This window comes from Rhagoletis pomonella, unplaced genomic scaffold (assembly GCF_013731165.1).
Source record: "Rhagoletis pomonella isolate Grant_MI unplaced genomic scaffold, Rhpom_1.0 Rhpom_scaffold_00008, whole genome shotgun sequence".
NCBI lineage: Eukaryota > Metazoa > Arthropoda > Insecta > Diptera > Tephritidae > Rhagoletis > Rhagoletis pomonella.
Window position 1 is genome coordinate 22,173,983 of NW_023458562.1, and position 18,493 is coordinate 22,192,475.

General features: G+C 37.1%; 3 protein-coding genes across 3 annotated transcripts in view; 2 read left to right on the forward strand and 1 right to left on the reverse strand.

Moving 5' to 3' along the window:
• Positions 1-493: 493 nt before the first annotated feature.
• Positions 494-5,314, forward strand: LOC118744415 (valine--tRNA ligase; the record flags this gene model as incomplete). The annotated part of the gene is given in 7 exon segments (XM_036477423.1): positions 494-907; positions 1,331-1,498; positions 1,751-2,305; positions 2,377-2,876; positions 2,940-3,147; positions 3,330-4,359; positions 4,424-5,314. Coding segments are annotated over 7 exon segments (3,153 nt in total). The 3' UTR covers positions 4,927-5,314.
• LOC118744416 (ATP synthase subunit s, mitochondrial) lies at positions 5,257-6,328 on the reverse strand. The gene has a single exon (XM_036477425.1). It carries the CDS (start codon positions 6,045-6,047, stop codon positions 5,376-5,378), a length of 672 nt encoding a protein of 223 aa, XP_036333318.1. The 5' UTR covers positions 6,048-6,328; the 3' UTR covers positions 5,257-5,375.
• A 7,477-nt stretch (positions 6,329-13,805) lies between these two features.
• Positions 13,806-18,493, forward strand: part of LOC118744417 (leucine-rich repeats and immunoglobulin-like domains protein 3) — a 68,941-nt gene continuing 64,253 nt past the window's right edge. The window contains exon 1 of the mRNA XM_036477426.1: positions 13,806-14,210. The gene's annotated coding sequence lies outside the window, so the exon portion shown is untranslated. The remainder of the gene's footprint in view (positions 14,211-18,493) is intronic.

Here is an 18,493-nt window from a genome sequence, read left to right on the forward strand (position 1 = left end):
AAGAAAGTTGTATGTGAATCAGCCTTTAGTGTGTTTTCACTTCGCTCGCAAATTAGCATGAACGAAAGACACAAGATCACGCGGGAAGGAAAGGACGAAAAAAGTTATTTTCCAGCTGCCGAAATCTCGACGCCATCTTTGTTGTAAAAAGTAAACAACGAAGAGAACGGAGAAAACCGCGAAATTGTTGAACGCATTAAATAACCTTTTTTATTATGCAAATTCTTCTATAAATCATGCCGTTGTGTTAAATTATTCTTTATCTTATGTGTACGCACGTTGTCACAAGCGATAATGAAGAAAATTGCAGTAAAAAGCCACCAACAAATTGTAAACAACGAAGAAATGTAAACAAACGGCTAATGTCAGAATTGTTCTTTTTTTCCTAAATGCGATTCTAACGGGCTACTCCCCTGCCCGCGTGATCTTGTCTTTTTGGTTCATGGAAAATCAGGAAACGACCGCACTAGTTACTGGATATTTTTTGCTTGAGAATACGAAAACACAACTATTTTTTACTCAACCAACCATCTCTAATTACTGCTTTCTTTTGTGCTGTCATTTCACAGCTGATATCGGAAACTTGTCGAAGTGTTCCCGAGCACCGCGTGGCACGGGGAAAACATTGCAGATTACTCATAAATTTGTGACCGACAACGTAATAATTCGATCGATTGGTGTTAGTTATCCTGTATCTGAATTTTCGTACTGCAATAAAATGGAGCAACCAGTTTCCAACTGCGAAATAGAAAACCCAACGGCGCTTACAACCGGTGATGACCCGCCTAAAACAGCCAAGCAATTGGAAAAGGAAGCCAAAAAGGCTGAAAAACTGGCGAAGTTGCAGGCAAAATTGGGGAAAAAAGCAGCAGCACCTGCAGCCGCCGAAAAGAAGGAAAAGCCTGAGGTGAGTGCAAAGAACCTACATTCGTGAGTGTCTCGAACATCAATCGGTGGGCACAATATAACTATACTGTGTTGGTGGGGGCCGGAGTGACCTATTACAATAGGTAATTGCTGTACTGTTCATGTTGTTTTTGTATCATGGTACGGTTGGTAATTGCATTGTTGGCATGGAAGTGAAAGCAAAATATATACAACAATTGCGATGCTTTGCTTTGTGGTGATGTGTTTTGCGATTATGATTTCGAGCCCTAACCGCCCAAATAACGTAAGCGACACTTTTTTCAAAATTTTCTTTTTGATGCAGAAATATTCCTAGAGCATCTAGATGCATTTCTGCTTCAAAAAGAAAATTTTGAAAAAAATGTCGCTTACGCTATTTTGGCGGTTAGGGCTCGATTTATTAATGGCTTTTATAACATTACAGAAAAAAGTTAAAGAGGCCAAAGAGGCTGCCGTGTATACAGCAAACACTGCTCCGGGCGTGAAGAAAGACATTACTGGTGCGTTACCGGACGCTTACAGCCCACGTTATGTTGAAGCACAGTGGTACGGCTGGTGGGAAAAGGAAGGCTTTTTCACGCCTGAATATGGTGTAAGTTTAATATTGCAAGCATAAATATTCGATATTGTAAACAATAACCGAGTCATAACTAAACTTTCTGCATATAAAGATTTAAAAGCATTTTGGGCACGCCGAGGTGTAACCTTAATGCTGACGCAATCCTGAGCAATCATTCGTAAGTCAGGGGCGTTTGTTTGTTTTTTGCAGTAACTATTATTTATGCAATTATTATTTGTAATAATTTAATGCTTTTGAATAAGTATGTTTTTAATTAATTTTAAGCGCACTAGCTTATTAGAACCAAATCCTAAAGGAAAATTTGTGATGGTGATCCCGCCACCCAATGTGACAGGTTCACTACATTTGGGTCATGCATTGACGAATGCTATTGAGGATGCAATAACAAGATTTCATCGTATGAAAGGATTCACCACCTTATGGGTACCTGGGTGTGATCACGCTGGCATTGCCACGCAAGTGGTGGTTGAAAAGAAGCTCTGGCGTGAAGAAAAGTTGACTCGACACGACTTGGGCCGTGAAAAGTTCATTGAAAAGATATGGGATTGGCGCCGTGAAAAAGGTGTGCGCATCTACGATCAGCTTAAGAGTTTAGGCTCTTCGTATGACTGGACACGTGTTGCATTCACTATGGATCCCAAGTTATGTAAAGCTGTTACTGAAGCATTTGTACGTATGCATGAAGAAGGCAGTATTTATCGCAGTGCACGTCTTGTTAACTGGTCTTGCGCGCTACGTTCGGCTATTTCCGACATTGAAGTAGACAAAATAGATATACCCGGTAGAACTTTCTTCTCCATACCCGGTTATGATGAAAAGGTATGTAAATGTGATTCCATCAATGTTTCTTATATAAATTTCTTATATAAAACTAAAAATTTTTGTTGCAGGTTGAATTTGGCGTTTTAATCAAATTTGCATATAAGGTGGAGAATTCCGATGAGGAAGTTATCGTGGCTACAACTCGTATTGAAACAATGTTGGGCGATACCGCTGTCGCCGTACATCCGCAAGATGAACGTTACAAGCATTTACATGGCAAATTCGTGCAGCACCCATTCTGCGAGCGGCGTATACCAATCGTTGTAGATGATTTTGTTGATATGAACTTTGGTACGGGTGCAGTGAAGATTACACCAGCCCATGATCCCAATGACTACGAAGTAGGAAAGCGCTGTAATTTACCATTCATCACTATATTCAATGACGATGGTTATATCATCGGTGACTATGGCGAGTTTAAGGGCATGAAACGTTTCGATTGCCGTAAACGCATACTAGAAAAACTAAAAGAACTGGGCTTGTATCGCGAGACCGTCAATAATCCCATGGTCGTGCCCTTCTGCAGTCGTTCCAAGGATGTAGTTGAACCCATGATTAAGCCACAATGGTGTGTTTCGTAAATTACTTTGCGAATAAGTTTTATAACTGTTGCTTTTCAATCATTTTGCAGGTATGTGAAATGTGATCAGCTGGCTGCCGATGCTACTGAAGCTGTGCGCAAGGGTGATTTGAAAATTATACCAGAACATCACACAAAAATCTGGTACCACTGGATGGAGGGCATACGCGACTGGTGTGTGTCGCGTCAGTTGTGGTGGGGTCACCGCATTCCTGCTTATCATGTGAGCTTCAATGATGAAAGCGTAAAAAGTGGAACGGTAAGTAATTTTAATTTAATAGTACATTTTTAAGGGTACGATATAATTTTTAAATTGTATTCCTAATAAAAAGCCTAAAGAAGATGAGGGTCGGGTAAGCCTAACTAGATTCCCTTGTGTTAAATACTGAAATTATATAAAGCACATGTATGCAAATATTTACAGTTTGTTGTTCTTTTCAGCCCAATGACGAAAACTACTGGATTGTGGCGCGTTCGGAAGAGGAGGCACTTAAAAAGGCTGCTGGAAAATTCGCTGTTGATCCCAGCAAAATAGTGCTGCATCAAGATGAAGATGTACTGGACACATGGTTTAGTTCGGGGCTTTACCCCTTCTCCGTATTCGGCTGGCCTGAAAACACAGCTGATTTGCAGGCCTTCTATCCTACAACATTACTTGAGACTGGTCATGACATACTCTTCTTCTGGGTTGCTCGTATGGTATTCTTTGGGCAAAAACTGCTTGGAAAGTTGCCGTTCAAGGAAGTCTATCTCCATCCAATGGTACGCGATGCACATGGGCGAAAAATGTCCAAATCTCTGGGCAATGTTATTGATCCCATGGACGTTATTAAGGGCATTTCTCTGGAGGATTTACACAAGCTACTTTACGATTCCAATCTAGATCCACGCGAAATTGAAAAGGCCAAAGCTGGGCAAAAACAAGACTTCCCAAACGGCATACCCGAATGTGGCTCAGATGCGCTACGCTTTGCTCTATGTGCCTACATTACACAAGCGCGTGACATCAATTTAGATATAAATCGAGTGCAGGGTTATCGTTTTTTCTGTAATAAGTTATGGAATGCAACGAAGTTTGCGCTGATGTACTTCAGTGGCCATGAGAAGTATTCGGCAGATTTGCCTCTCAGCGGAAATGAAAACAACATGGATTTGTGGGTGCTATCACGTTTGGCCACTGCTATCGACACATGCAACACTGGATTCGCGCAGTATGACTTTGCAGCTGTGACGAGCGCTTGCTACAGTTTTTGGCTATACGATTTGTGTGATGTCTACTTAGAGTGCGTCAAGCCGATCTTCCAAAACGGGAGCGAGGAACAGAAAGCCGCTGCTCGTCGTACTCTCTTTATATGCTTAGATTTTGGTCTGCGGATTTTATCACCTTTCATGCCGTTTATTACCGAAGAGTTATTCCAACGACTGCCACGTGTGGACACTACACCAAGTATATGTGTGGCTGCCTACCCAGGTGAGCGCGTTACAATTTGCTATATAAAAATTGGTATCCTCATTAGTCTTGGTTCTAACTGCAGAAAACGTTAGTTGGCACAACGAAAAAGTCGAAAAAGAAGTTGAGTTTATGCAGAAAGCTGCCCGTATAATACGTTCAGCGCGCTCTGATTACAATCTGCCTAATAAAGTGAAAACCGAGGCGTACATTGTTTGCACCGATGAGCAACCCAATGCTATATTGAAGAAATATTCCGGTGATTTGACGACGATTGCCTTCTGTTCTAAGATCGAATTCGTTACTGAACCCCCGGCAGGTTGCGCTATACTAACTGTTAGCGCGCAATGTGAAGTGCATTTGCTGCTTAAAGGTCTCATTGAATCGGATAAGGAAATTACCAAGTTGCAGAAGCGGAAAGAACAGTTAGACCAAACTGTGAAAAGGTTGAAGCAAGCGATGCAGGCAGCTGATTATGCAACTAAAGTACCCGCTGAAGTGCAAACAATCAATTCCGAAAAACTACAGCAATCGGAGGGTGAAGTCCAACGCATTATCGCAGCTATTGAGACGTTGCAACTAATGTAGGCACAAAGTATTTTCCCGGCGGTGCTGATGCACCTGAATACACACTGCTCTTACCACTACGCATTTATGATTTGCTTGGCATTCAAATTTGATTTCTGTTTTTTTCCCCCGAAGCATATTTCATTAGTTAACTTAATTTATTGTTTAGAACAGTGGTTATTACTCAATTTTTAAATATTACTAATATAAAGACATGAGCTTGAGGATTTGAATGCTATCAAGCGCTAGTTTAAAAGATATTAAAAAGTTTGGGGAGAAATTCTTTGTTATTGATTGTGGTTAAGAGATTATATTGAATCAACTGAATCCAATCCGTATAAACATGGAAAGTTACTGTCGATATACAAACACTTTTATTGTCCAAATAGATGGTTTAACATACTTAATATTTATATGTATGTACTATATATAGGTATATAGACGTGACTAAATTAAAATCTTAAATAAATTTACTCTGCGGCTCCTAGCTCAATTTTACAGTTCGGTAATGCCTTCCTCAATTTTGTTGCCACTCCTTGTAAATCCTTCACATATATCAAATCGAATAAACGCACCTGTTCCAGCACTGGCAATTGAGTTATTACATCGAGACAACTGTCTCTCAGATTGTAACAAGCAGAAACTTGCAATTTTTTCAGGGTCTCTTTCAAATGTACCAAGCCTTCAAGCCCGCCATCCTCAAGGTGCTTACAATTGTGTAGAACAACAGTGTCGATGTGTCGACAACCAGCAAAATGATCGAGACCCATCTTCATAACAGATGAATTCGAAGCATCAACTACCTGTACATTGAATTTAACTGATTCTGGTGGCAGACTGTTGTAGTCCTTTACGACTCTGTTCGGCATGCCGACTAAACCGACACCGCCGCCATTTTTAAGTAGCCATTCAGCGCAAAGCCGATCTGGACCAACTTTGTTGAGGCGGTCGTTGTCCACTTTGTTGAATGCAATCGCTACATAGCCCCATAGCGGGCGCAATTGCAGCTGTTTTCTCTGCGCATTGAGGATAGTTGAAATCTTGTGAGCCACATAATAGTTTCTGCCCGCGACGAGAGTCGTGAAAGCGCGTCGACAATGAGAAATTAAACTTGTTTTGGAAATAATTTGTAAAAAAACCATTGCCGCAAATTTACTTTTTTGGTATAGTCGGGCCTATTCCAGTGGATCCTTTTATGACGAGGATAAAAAATTGGTCTTGTACCCGCAGATTTCTTTATTAGTTTTCTTGTGCAATTTACTATGGTGATCAGCATATGCCCTCAGATGAGTTTGTTTATCAAGAGAGTAGAGCTGGTAACCTATCTATAGTTGAAAACTGTTGCCACTATCGATAGTTCTTAAAAGCTATCGATGTCGGTTTTAGCGAAACTTCTCCTTTAACATTACATTAATTGTTTACCAAGAAAATCACAATACAGTCCATGAACCAAAAATACAAGATCACCTAATCAAAGAAGCAAGAAAAAAGTATATTTCTGAGTGTTTTTGACATCTGCCTAAGAATGAAAACAAACAAAGAAAACGAAAAAGGCGCGGTGATTGAGTGCGATTAAATTGGTATTTATTATAAAATATACAAAGTGAAACTTGATGACAATTAGCAAAAAAAGTTCATAAAATATGGTTTTCATGATTGAAAGTGTTTTACAATCGCATATCATTACCACGGGTCGATTTTTCAATGCCAACGTTCTGGCCACAAACGTGCACCCACTTTTCACGCAAATTTACGCCTTTTGGCAAACCAAACATACGCACAAACTTGTTCCGATCACACAGCACTTTATTTTATATCATAAATATGTAATAAACCAAAATTTATAATTAAAATCGCTGCAGAAAACACATTCAATCGCTACGAAGAGGTAGAAGACGGTGTAAACAAAACCGAAAAACGTCAAAAACGCTACGAAAACTTTTTTCTGAAAATCGATTACAAATACAACGATGGCTGATAAGGTGATCATGATTCTAAGGTGATCTGTAGTCGTTGGTTCATGAATACAGTCGGCAAAAAAAATTTTTAGTTATTGGAATTTTTAGCAACTATAAGCTTACACTGAGTTATAGTAAAATTTAATAAGCTATAAAACCGCTTACACAAAATTGTTATAGAAATTCGAATTAAAAAGCTTGAAATTTTAATGATTTTGTAGTTTTTTTACGTTTTGTACAACTTTTATAAAAAATTAGTAGACACTAAACAAACAAAAAATAGTCAAAACTGCTAAAATGTTGTGGTGCTATTATTTTGACCAGTACTTCATTTTCTTATAATATGGTAAAATATGAACAATTTCCTTTGTTCGGATTTTGATATACGCCTCCGTATTTGATCTCAGTTGAACTTTTATAAGCATGAGCTGTCAATTTAAACGAATATATTTTGTTTTGTAGTGCCTTGCTACGATTACAGTTCAAAGCGGACAACGAGAGAATTATAGAACGTTCCATGCAGTGTTGCCATTTTGATCTATATACTTCAAAAGTGGCACGTCTTTGTGCAAATTTACGGAAGATACTTTATTTCTTCGCTAATTTCGGGAGATACTTAAATTTTTCGGTTAGTACAAGTCTTGATACATGTTAAAGGTAAAATATTTATGTATGTATGCAGTGGCAGCTTTTAAAGTTTGATCGAAAATATTGAAACGTTTTAGGGTCAAATAAGCTTAAAGAAAAATGCTTTGAATGAACTACATTCATTTTTAATTTATTTTACTTGTAACATAAATAGCTCTGCAGCTGCATAGCGTATATTTTCAGATTTAAAATTGGTCCAATATGAAAAGAGAAATAGAATTTCATTACAAACTGTTGAGAATATGATGTGGCGTACTCATAGTAAACATAAAGTCGACACTGAAGGCAGTCTCAGCTTTTTGACATAATTTCCAAAGAGTTTAACGTGGAATGTGTCGCATAATTTGATAATTAATGTAAATGATCGACAGCTAATAGTTTTAAGTATGTACATAGTATATTTGAATTCAAGTTTCTATAAAGTCTATACATAATGGGCCGTATGAATAAAAACTAAGCAATTGCTTTTTCCTAAAATTGCATACCTTATACTTCAATTTTGTTTGAATAAATTGAGTAAAAGATCTGAAAATTTAAGAAAAAGCAATTGCTTTTTTTATTCATACGGCCCAATATTTTTGTTCAAGATTATACAAGATTAAAAACAATAATCTCTTTTCCGATAGATTGTCAGGATTTTAAAGTATTGTGAAAGGTTTCACAATTTTTTTAAGAAATTGTACAGAAATTTCTTTACTAGTTCTCGTAAACCGCTTCATATATTTTTCTTTAAAGATTGCTTAACGAATCGTAACAAATTTCCGATATTCTTTAAGATTCCAGGAGAATTTGTTTGCAGGGTATATATTAATATTAAAGAAAGAAAAAATATTAAGATGCATGAGTGTGGCTTCTTTGGAAACAAATATTCTATGTAAGTAAAACATAATTTAAGCTGAACTTTTAAATGTATAATAATTTGGGCACTGTTTTGTATTAGGTACGTAACAGCGCGGTAAGATGCCGCTTGAATTAGCGCCTGGCTACATTATCCACTGGTGCATTACCTCATACCAGCACTATAAAGAATCGGGTACTAACAAAAACAAGTAGGTGGTGAAGTCCATGTATCTATTTACTGTAGAAACTGCTTTTGTATGTATGCCATCGCTAGCAAACTAAACCAGCACCTGTCTACATTCACCATGGAAATATACCTATTACAATTCACCAAGGAAAGGCCAACATAGTTCCATGTAGAAGCTCATAGCTCACACACATATCACAAAGCTCGATTTGGTGTTTAATGCATCTCCTCGCCGGCAGAACTGCTTCCACTTTTTCGTCAGGTTTGCGTCCGTAGGAAACAAAAAAAAACATATATCGCACGCTTTCCTTTTCTTTTCACGATTACATTTTGCCACTGCACACTTCATTTTGCTTTGTAATGTCTCAATAATTGTTTAAAACCACGCAGAAATATTAACGCACAAATGTTAAAATTGTTATTTGGTTTTTCGTATGCTCACAATCAACAATTGTACCAAGATGACGTCACGCACACAGCTGATTCTGTCAAAATCACAAAGAGCGGATTAGCGGTACCGCGATTGGCGCAATCTCTACTTCTCTCATTCGTGATACACACACACTTATTGCAACTATCCACTTTTTAATAATTTTCGCAGGTTTTATGCAATAAATTCTAATTTTTATATAATTTTAAAGCAAATATTAACTTTATTCCTAATTTTTCCCCATAAAATGTAAACCAACAATGCGCGCATAACGATTAACAAACGACGGGGTCGCACTTATACGTTTCTGAATCTTCTACGATTTGCCGATAAAGCCCTGTCTCCACAGGAAAACACTTATGTCGTGATAACCCATGATGCAATAATACAAGGTGTTAGGTCGGTGTTATGCAGACAAACTTTTGTTTGCCAAATTAAATGGCGGCTGCTTAGTTTGCTCGGAGGTGGTTATGTCGAGTTTGGCACAGGGATGCACGTTCATTATGGTTTTCATGGCTATTGCCAACACGAAATGAGAATTTCAGATGTACATAACGCGCACAATTTAAAATTTTTGTATATGACAACACCGAATTTGCTGCAGTTTGACCAAACAAAATTAGTTTGCTGTGAGTGTCGCCAAACTCGCTCTCTCCGAGTTTGCTGCAACAACAATTGCACGCAGTTTGCCAAACAAAATTTCTGCATAACACCAACCTTATCGGTTGGCAACTTCTCGCTCTAATTCCGCCATATTAACTGCCTTAGCTGAAACAGTGTTACATCTTTAACAATTCTTTGCCTAATAATATAGTTGAATTTTTTTTATTTTTTCTCTGTATTCACATTTTGTTTCCTCAAAAAGGTATTATATCTTATTTTATTTCATTTCATTGCGAATATACTATAAAAAAGCTAATTTTGTTTAGAAGAAAATATGAAATCTTATATTTTTCCCACAGATGGGGATTCATTTCTTCCCGTTTTTCTACTTATTCTATTGAGCTAAGGCAGCGTAAAATAGAGCAGTCACAACTGATACCACCTTGTATTATTGCATCATGGTGATAACCATGTCACAACATATATTTCCAATGGAGACAGCCTATTTATCATGGGCTGCAATATACGTCAGCGCTTATTGCTTGACATTTATTGCAAGCAATTTGAAAGTTTGACAGCCATATTTTCATTTGAAAGAAAGCGTGCTGGTGGTAACATCGGCGAAATTTTGATATTAAGTCAAAATAAAGATCTGTTCCCTATTGGATTATTTATGGTTACGTTTTAAAAAATTATTCAGCAAGTTTTTTTAAAGGTTTAAATGTTTTTAAACACCGAAATTGAGAGAATGTTGTCTGGTGGCGTCATGCGGCAAATGCTTATTTCAAGACATCAAAGTGCCCACACACAAAAACTTGCAATCATATTGCCCGTCAAAATGACAGTTGGTAGGCCATCGGGGTTTGCCTGTGGAGTTCTGCGGTAACGACAAGTGTGCAGACCTCCATTGAAGTGCATGTGCTCGGCTTAAAGTTTCAGGGCGAGATGATAACGCCGCCAAGACTGGACTACAAGTGTGCAGATAGCCTTAGGTTGGCCTGTAAAATAATTTACACGACAAATATTTGGAGAAAAATCGAGTACTAAGCTTGGTATGAACACCGCTATTGAATCATTGGGCAGCCAGCACTTTTTTCAGTGTAACGTAGCACTGCCATATGTTTTGAAATACTCAAATTACAAAAACTGTTTAAATTCCTTTAATTTCGTCCATAAAATTATTTTTATTTGAAAGATTTATTTAAAATGTACCACATGGCATAACTTATTACTTAATTATAACACTTTCAGTCAGCTCGCCTCCGTTGGTTTCACGTCATGTTGGGACGCGTGGCAACTACAGTTAGTAATTTTCGTTCTATGCTGTTCGTTTATGTAGTGAGGTCGCTGCCGTCTTTTTCTTTGATTATAAAACAATTAAATTAATAATAATAGTATAAAAGTGTCGTAAATATATAAGATAAAGGAAAACTAATCAAATATTGTGCAAGTGCTTGAAAATAACACGCAAATTGTGCTGAGATCGGCAATAGAAATGACCAAATTTTGTCTACGTCTGAACGCAGAGGAGCAAAGCAAAAGTGTATAAGCAAAAGCAAATGAAAGAAAAAAATCTCAAAAAAAGCAAAGAGAAATAGAGAAAACTAGTGATGGGCGATTCCGAGATGTTTTACGTCAAATTTTGTGTGCTTATTCTCACATTCTTAAAGGAAAAGTTATGTTTCTTTGTGCCACCGTGATCACGTTTTTCTGCTATGTTAAGCAATATAAATATATTTTAACTTAACATTTTTTTAAAAATACCTCTACAAACCTCTGTTCCTTGCTAGCGTCCATTTTTGTTCACTTTTAAATTTGCAATCCTCTACACAAAAACAATCGATAAAACTAGGATGGACACCGAAAAGTTATCGGTTAAATCTGAGATTATTTTATAATTACATATTAACAAGGGACGAATTTTATATGGCTAATCTCTTTTTTTAATTACAGATTAGGGAGTTAATGAGGATAATCTACTTATATGTGAACCTAGTATAAAAGCAAAATAGAGCGTAAAATTGAGAATAAGAGAAAACTATTAGAAAAAGTTATTGAACACGAAACTAGTAAAAAGTTCAAGTGAACAGTTGTAGCACTATTTTGACATTCTGCTGTAAACACTTTACTATTTATAAATCAGTTTTAAACTCACACAAAAGTACTAAAATAGTCCAGTACATCATTAATATTTTGATTTTCACTCATACTGTGAGATAAATGATATTATAGGGAGTGCAGGCTTGTACCATCGGAAAACATCTCGGTTGTATAGTCGGGCAGCGAGTCGATTATTGACTTGATTTTGCAAAGATGGCGATTCTCTCGATCATTTAAAAATCTCGGACTCGCCCATCTCTAGAGAAAACCCAAAAAACAAACGTAGGAAGACGAATGGAATCCCACAGTGTTGCTGACGCCGGCAGCGACGTCGTCACTGTGTATTGTTTTTCGTTTTGTAATGTAATGTTTTTGTTTTCACAGCAAGCGGATGCGGTGGGCAGCTATAGCAATAGGTTCTCTGGCAATAGCGAACAGTCAGATTTGAGGAAGAAATAGCCTAAAAGGAAGAGAATAAAAATAGAAAAGACAAAAACGAAATCAAATCATATTAAATGGTTGAATGTCGAGGTGCTATTTTTGTTGTACACGTCTGTGGTGCATTCACACTTTCGGTGTGCAATTGCTATGTGTGGTAGGAGCAGCGGCAGCAGTTACAGCGGCAATAACAATAACAACTACAAGTGTACTGAGCTGAAGGCGGGTGTGTTTTTTCATTGAGCGTACGTATCCCGGTGGGAGTATGTATGTGTGCAACAGCAAAGTTAAAATCAGGCAGCAGAGAACGAACAGAAAGCAAGCGAACAAACGCTGACGACGACACTGAGGCTGCCGCAGTCAGTGTGGCGTTGTTGTCACAGTATAGACAGTAACCAACCTTTTTGGGTTGTTGTTGTAGTAGTCGTTGTTGTTGTAGTTATATTCACTCCTGAGGAAGGCACGGGATTGTGTGCTGCTATTTAATGGCCTTCTTCAGACTTTTTCTTAGATTTCAGGGTTGTGTGCAGCATAATTATAAGATAAATAAATTTAAGCATTTGACAATACGTGATTTTATTAAAAGAAAATTATAAATGGTGTTGAAAAACCAAACAAACGCTCGTGCGAAAGCTCTATTTTTGTTGTTAAAATTTATACATGGCGTATTGATGGACAAGCAATGTATTCTTTTGTGGATTTTATGTTGCTTGAGCAGGTTCTGTTATCAATATAATTAACACAAGCTTTTTCGCGTAGTTGCCTTTCAATAAATAGAATAAACAAATATTCGCAAATAAATTGGATTTATTTTATAACTGACAACTAACGTACGATTTTTGCTCTTTTCTCCATTTTGATTTTGACTCTTTATTACCGCCAACAACTTAATGTGTATACATATTTACAAGCTGTCAAAATTTTGCGTAGTCCCACGAGCCAGGTAAAAACTATGGCATTCGTATTCACAAGGAGAAATTTCAAAATTTTTGTTTGGTATTTCCAAATTTTCTCTTTTTTATCAGTTGGCAAAAGCGCTCAGTGGCAGCGCTCCGAGCGTTGAGATAGTAATTTCATGTCAATTAGTAGAAAAGATCCATGTTGAAAAAACTTTTTTATTATGGCGAGAAAATTTTACATTGCTGTGCCAATTCGTAACTTTTTACTGCTGGAAATTTTTGACAGTTGGTCTGGTGCAAAAGAAGTTGAGCAATTAAAATCAGAAATTATACAAAAAAGACTTGTCTTTACTGACTTTTATTCTTCTAGAACTAAAAGCCATGAATTTATTAGACACCTTAGTAATAAAATTAAAACAACAAAATTCTTCAAAACCGTCAGGCCGGGTTGAAAATTGTCATCCACCTCATAGTTAACAAAAATTTACAATCCGTAGTACTTTTCTATCAATTCGCAAATGCCGTTTGCACAAAAAAGGTTATGAAATGCTTTTTATTTAAATCGTTTAGAAAATGAGTCATTTATATATACCATTTTATATGGAATTATTCAATAAATTTCGTTTTACACTATATTTTTTGAAACATTTGGAGTTAATTATTTTTTGTTTCTTAAAAGCAACCCTGCGTGCTTGGAAGGCGTGTGTACCAATAATTTCATCCCTAGCATATTCATCCCCGAGGAAGGCAGTCGCCAAATTCACCGAAGGTTGTTTACTGGTTATATTGTGGTTGTTGTTTACTTCGTTGGTATCGTTCTTAAGAAACGGATGCGAATGTGATTTGCTGCGCGTGAAAAAATTATCATAAACTGTTCGAACGTTTGTGAAAGAAGAAATCTGATAAGTGAAGTTCATCCTGTGGTGATTTTAAATGGGAAATTTGTTCTCATTGCAGTTAAAACAAAAAAAGATTCTGTGCAACGTGTGAAATTAAGTAATTTAAGAGGTGGTTGCTGATTTAATAAAAGTCAAGTGAATTAAATTCAATTGCATAAAAATATATGTAAATTAGAATGCAACTTATGTAAATACTACATATACATATAAACTCGAGTGGGAACTTTGATTCGAGTTTTAACAAACATTTTATGGTATTAATGAAAGAGGATTATCCACTTCGAACGAATAATTAAAATAACGGTAAGCTCTAAAATTTAATCATGACACTGCAAACTACATACATAGATTAAATCTGAATAATTAAATGTGCTCAAATTTTTCAGAAAGTGTAGAATTTGGTTTGGTTTTTGGCTTATAGGAACAACTTGTCAAAGTAGTTACTGGCTTACAACCCACTACTGTGCCTCAGCGGCAAACTAGACGTTAGTAAGGAACCCATTAGTTGAACTGGCCAAGTTATGAAACAACTAGTTACCTATCATGCTTTGAAAATTCATAACATTAAATTAGGAAACTTACCATCCTACTTACATGAGCGATTGAGATAGAAATATAAATAATTTTCGCCTACCTATGACGGTAAGGTCTGAATTAAAAAAAAACGAGTTTATATTTAGCCGGATTTAAAGAATATAATGAACTACCAGGTATAATAAAATAGGGAGTGTCTATTTACACGCGTCACGGTAACTTTTACCGTAGATCCACGGTAAAATTATCGTAGATCCACGATAAAATTACCGTAGGTCCACGGTAAAATTACCGTAGGTCCACGGTAAAATTACAGTAGATCCAAGGTAAAATTACCGTATATCCACGGTAAAACTACCTTAGATCCGTAATTTCTGAAGATGTTTGCTTGCCGTAGATCCACGGTAATGGTTTGATTATGCATACTTCGCACAACTTCGCATAAATTTCAAACTGTAATTTCATATGTACATTGTATGTATTATGTATGTATTCCATTACCCAGAAATTAGCAGAACTTTTAAAAACTTAGCGATCTGTTGAGTTTAGATTTTGCTTCACATTTTCATAAGTTACACTTTTAGTGCACTGGTACAAATGGTTGTGCGAAGTTATGCGAAGTATGCATAATCAGACCCTAAGAATTCACACGGGTTGAAATTCACTCGGAAGTGAATTGCAGAACCTGCCCCAATATTTTTTTAAACCTCTTCAAAAAACTAGGCAGTGGATAAAAATATACGTACAGTATCGGTCATATCTATAGCACGCCAATTCAAAGTGATATTGTGTGCCACTTATGTTTATTTATTTATTTTTAAGAATTTTCAATTAAAATACAGTTCTTTCTCTAACAAAACCCATATAAACCCAAGTTTAAAAACTTAGAGACTACTACAAAAAAGTGCAACAAATTTTCACCTAAATTTCAAACTTTTTTCTCTTAAGTGTTTGAATTTTTCTGAATACACAGTTTTATAGCTCAATCAATTTTAGTCTGATGATGTGCAAGTTTCAAGTGGCTAAAAGTTACCGCTGATTTTTTAGAATTTTTTTCGCCAAGGATGTTGCGGTTTTCTTCCATATACAAATAAATTGAGTTTATTCATTATATGGAAGCCAATGCGACAAAAAAAAATCTAAAAAATTAACGGTAATTCTCGGGTTCAAAACTATCCTATCTTTTAAGTTGGAATCAACAATACACACCCACAAAATTTCATTGAAATGAACACAGTGACACGGGATTTTTATATATTAAGATGTAAAATAATTTGCGCATTGAGTAGATTGTAGTACATACTAAAATAAAATTCAACTGTGATACTTAAATTTGAAATAGGTCGGAATGGCCGTACCAAATAAACAAAAACAAGTAAAGAAGTATAAGTTTGGGCGAAACCGAACTTTATATACCCAGCGCAGGTATCAACTATCGTCGTTTCAGCTTTTTCTTAACTACATTTGCATGATAAGCAGGGGGGTTTTTCCCGATTTCAAAATTTTTCGATAATATGCCGAATTAGAGTTAATGAAATAAGTAGAGCTGCAAAACTATCGATAGTCATCCCATTCGATGTTTGCGATAGTTTGCATTGAAACTATCCATATCGGATAATTTTAGAATGCGTTGACGAAGCTATTTATATAAAGGCGGACTTCCAAAACGTCAATTGCTTTGCATACGTACAAAGTATGATGTTCCATAACGCCGAACTACCAAATGTTGACGATGTATACTTTTCCAAAACGCATCCGAAAATTTATCGAAACGCATCGCTAGCGCAATCAGCGCATCAGAGGCAAAGTTGATGCTTCGTTTGTTATTGGTTACCATTGGTGTTTTAAAGATGGAAAATTCAGAAAAATTCTGAATATACAAACAGTTTGAATACCGCGGTATAACACCCCTATGCTGTAATCCGTCGTAAATTCGATTTTGCTACGAATCGTAAAATTGGTATGCTGAAATCCGCGTTGTCGTATCGTAATTTCGAAATTGGTAGGCAATCTTCGAAATTCGTAATGTTGGTATGCCTGAATCCGACGTAGCTGTCATTTTTATGTATTTGTCGGAAATTTTGTACGAATAGCAACTCGTGTCGCAGCGAAACAAATCGTTTTAAAATATCAGTAAAATAAAGTGTGTAAACGCAAAAATATGTTCAAATGAATATGATATGAAAAAAAAATTTATTATTAAATGTTTGCAAAATTAACAGATCGAAGATCAAAATAAATCGCTCGCAATACGAAAAACTGGTGGAATACATGAGCGAAAAGCCGGACATTGGTCGAGGCTTTGTAAAAGAAGCTAAAGAGGAGGTGGTGGAATTTCGGGAAAGCGTTCCAAGAATTAAAGTGGCACAATATCTAGTGAAATGGAGGCCCTTAAAAGGAGGGAGCTTACATTTTATCATTTAAGCTAAATGGATCAGAACAATATCTTAGCAATCTCCTTTGTATATTAATGCAACTGTAAGCTGTTCTTCCTCCTGGGACAAAAGTGCGCCGGCCACTGAATCCTTTGTATTCTACTTAATTAAGGAAAAGTCATTTCAAATAATGATTAAACTATTTTTTTTTAATTTCACTATTCACTTGCGATTATGTATATTTATTTTGATTTGTTTCTGCCAAAGCAGCTGAGTAAGAACTTCGAATTTCACTAATTTAGTTGGCAACGCCGTTGATAGTTACAATCGGATTACAGCATACCAATATTCGAATTTTCGGAACGGAGCTACGAATTCGTAACTACGAACTTTCGGATTACAGCATACGGGTGTAACAGTTTCCAAAAAATGTATTGATACGTTTTGGAAGTCAGCCAAACTTTTTAGTTTTGTTTAGTTCCTGAAGAACCCTGTGGGGAAAATCTCCAGTTCTGAACTGGTGCTTTCTAGTACATGTAGATCCAGTACTTTTCAAAAATTTCAAAAATTTGAATCCAATATTTAATGAAATATCATAGTTTTGGCATTTTTCGAAAATACCGTTATATGGGAAGTGGGCGTGGTTACAGTCCGATTTCGCCCAATATAAACCTACCTTGCGTAAAGGGAAACCTACATATCGAATTTCATTGAGATATCTCAGTTTTTGCTCGAGTTATCATGTACACGGACGAACGGACCAACGGACGGATAGACAGACATAGCTTAATCGACTTGTGTGCGCTCGGGTATAAAAAAGGTATGACACACTACAGAGATTCTTCCTCCAAAATCTTACGGAGATCTTCAAATGCTCTATTACTTACGTAAATAGATTCATTGGTTGGTGGTATTACAATTCAACTGTAACGGACTATAGAGCAAGGTCGAGGAGATAACAGTCTTCAAAAGACAAGTTGCATGGCAATTCACTACTGTTGAATTGAAACAACGCGCACCCTCGAGATCGCGAGCGAGATAATGGTGCTGGCCTAGCATTCATCACGCATGATACCGTGCGGTATAGTCTTATCGATGCAGACATCGACCGCAGGGGTACCATCCCAGAATGTCAGGGTATTGCTATCCGGTCAGGCGATGTCGAGATCGAAATGGTTGTCTTTAACACACAAGCCTGTCGTATGACCCCAGGATTATGGGCAGCTGCAGTAGCTCGCCGACAACAATCGTTAGCGCTGGTCTGATAAACAGCATAAAGTGGAGACCTATGCCGACTTTGGCATCAGATCATCTGCCCATTATCATATCAATTGATAAACCTGTCGACTTTGCTTCAGCGGATCACCGAACCTATGCCAACTTTTTTAAAGCTTATCGGAACGGCATTGCGGATGTTATTGAAAGCAACTTGACTTCCCTACCCACACCAACCGACGCTCGCGTAGGTGAGCGTAAGTTCCGTAGGGTTGTCACTGCTGCTGCAGCGCGCTTCATCCCAGCAGGATGCAGTTCGGGTCCCCGTCCGAATTTTCCTGCTGGAGCGGCTGTCCTAGCCGATGAGCGTGGACAACCTTCGTCAGACCGATCCCGGAAATCCCCGCATCAGGGATCTCAACGCGGAGATACGACAAATAAGCGGAAGAAGTGGGAAGAGCA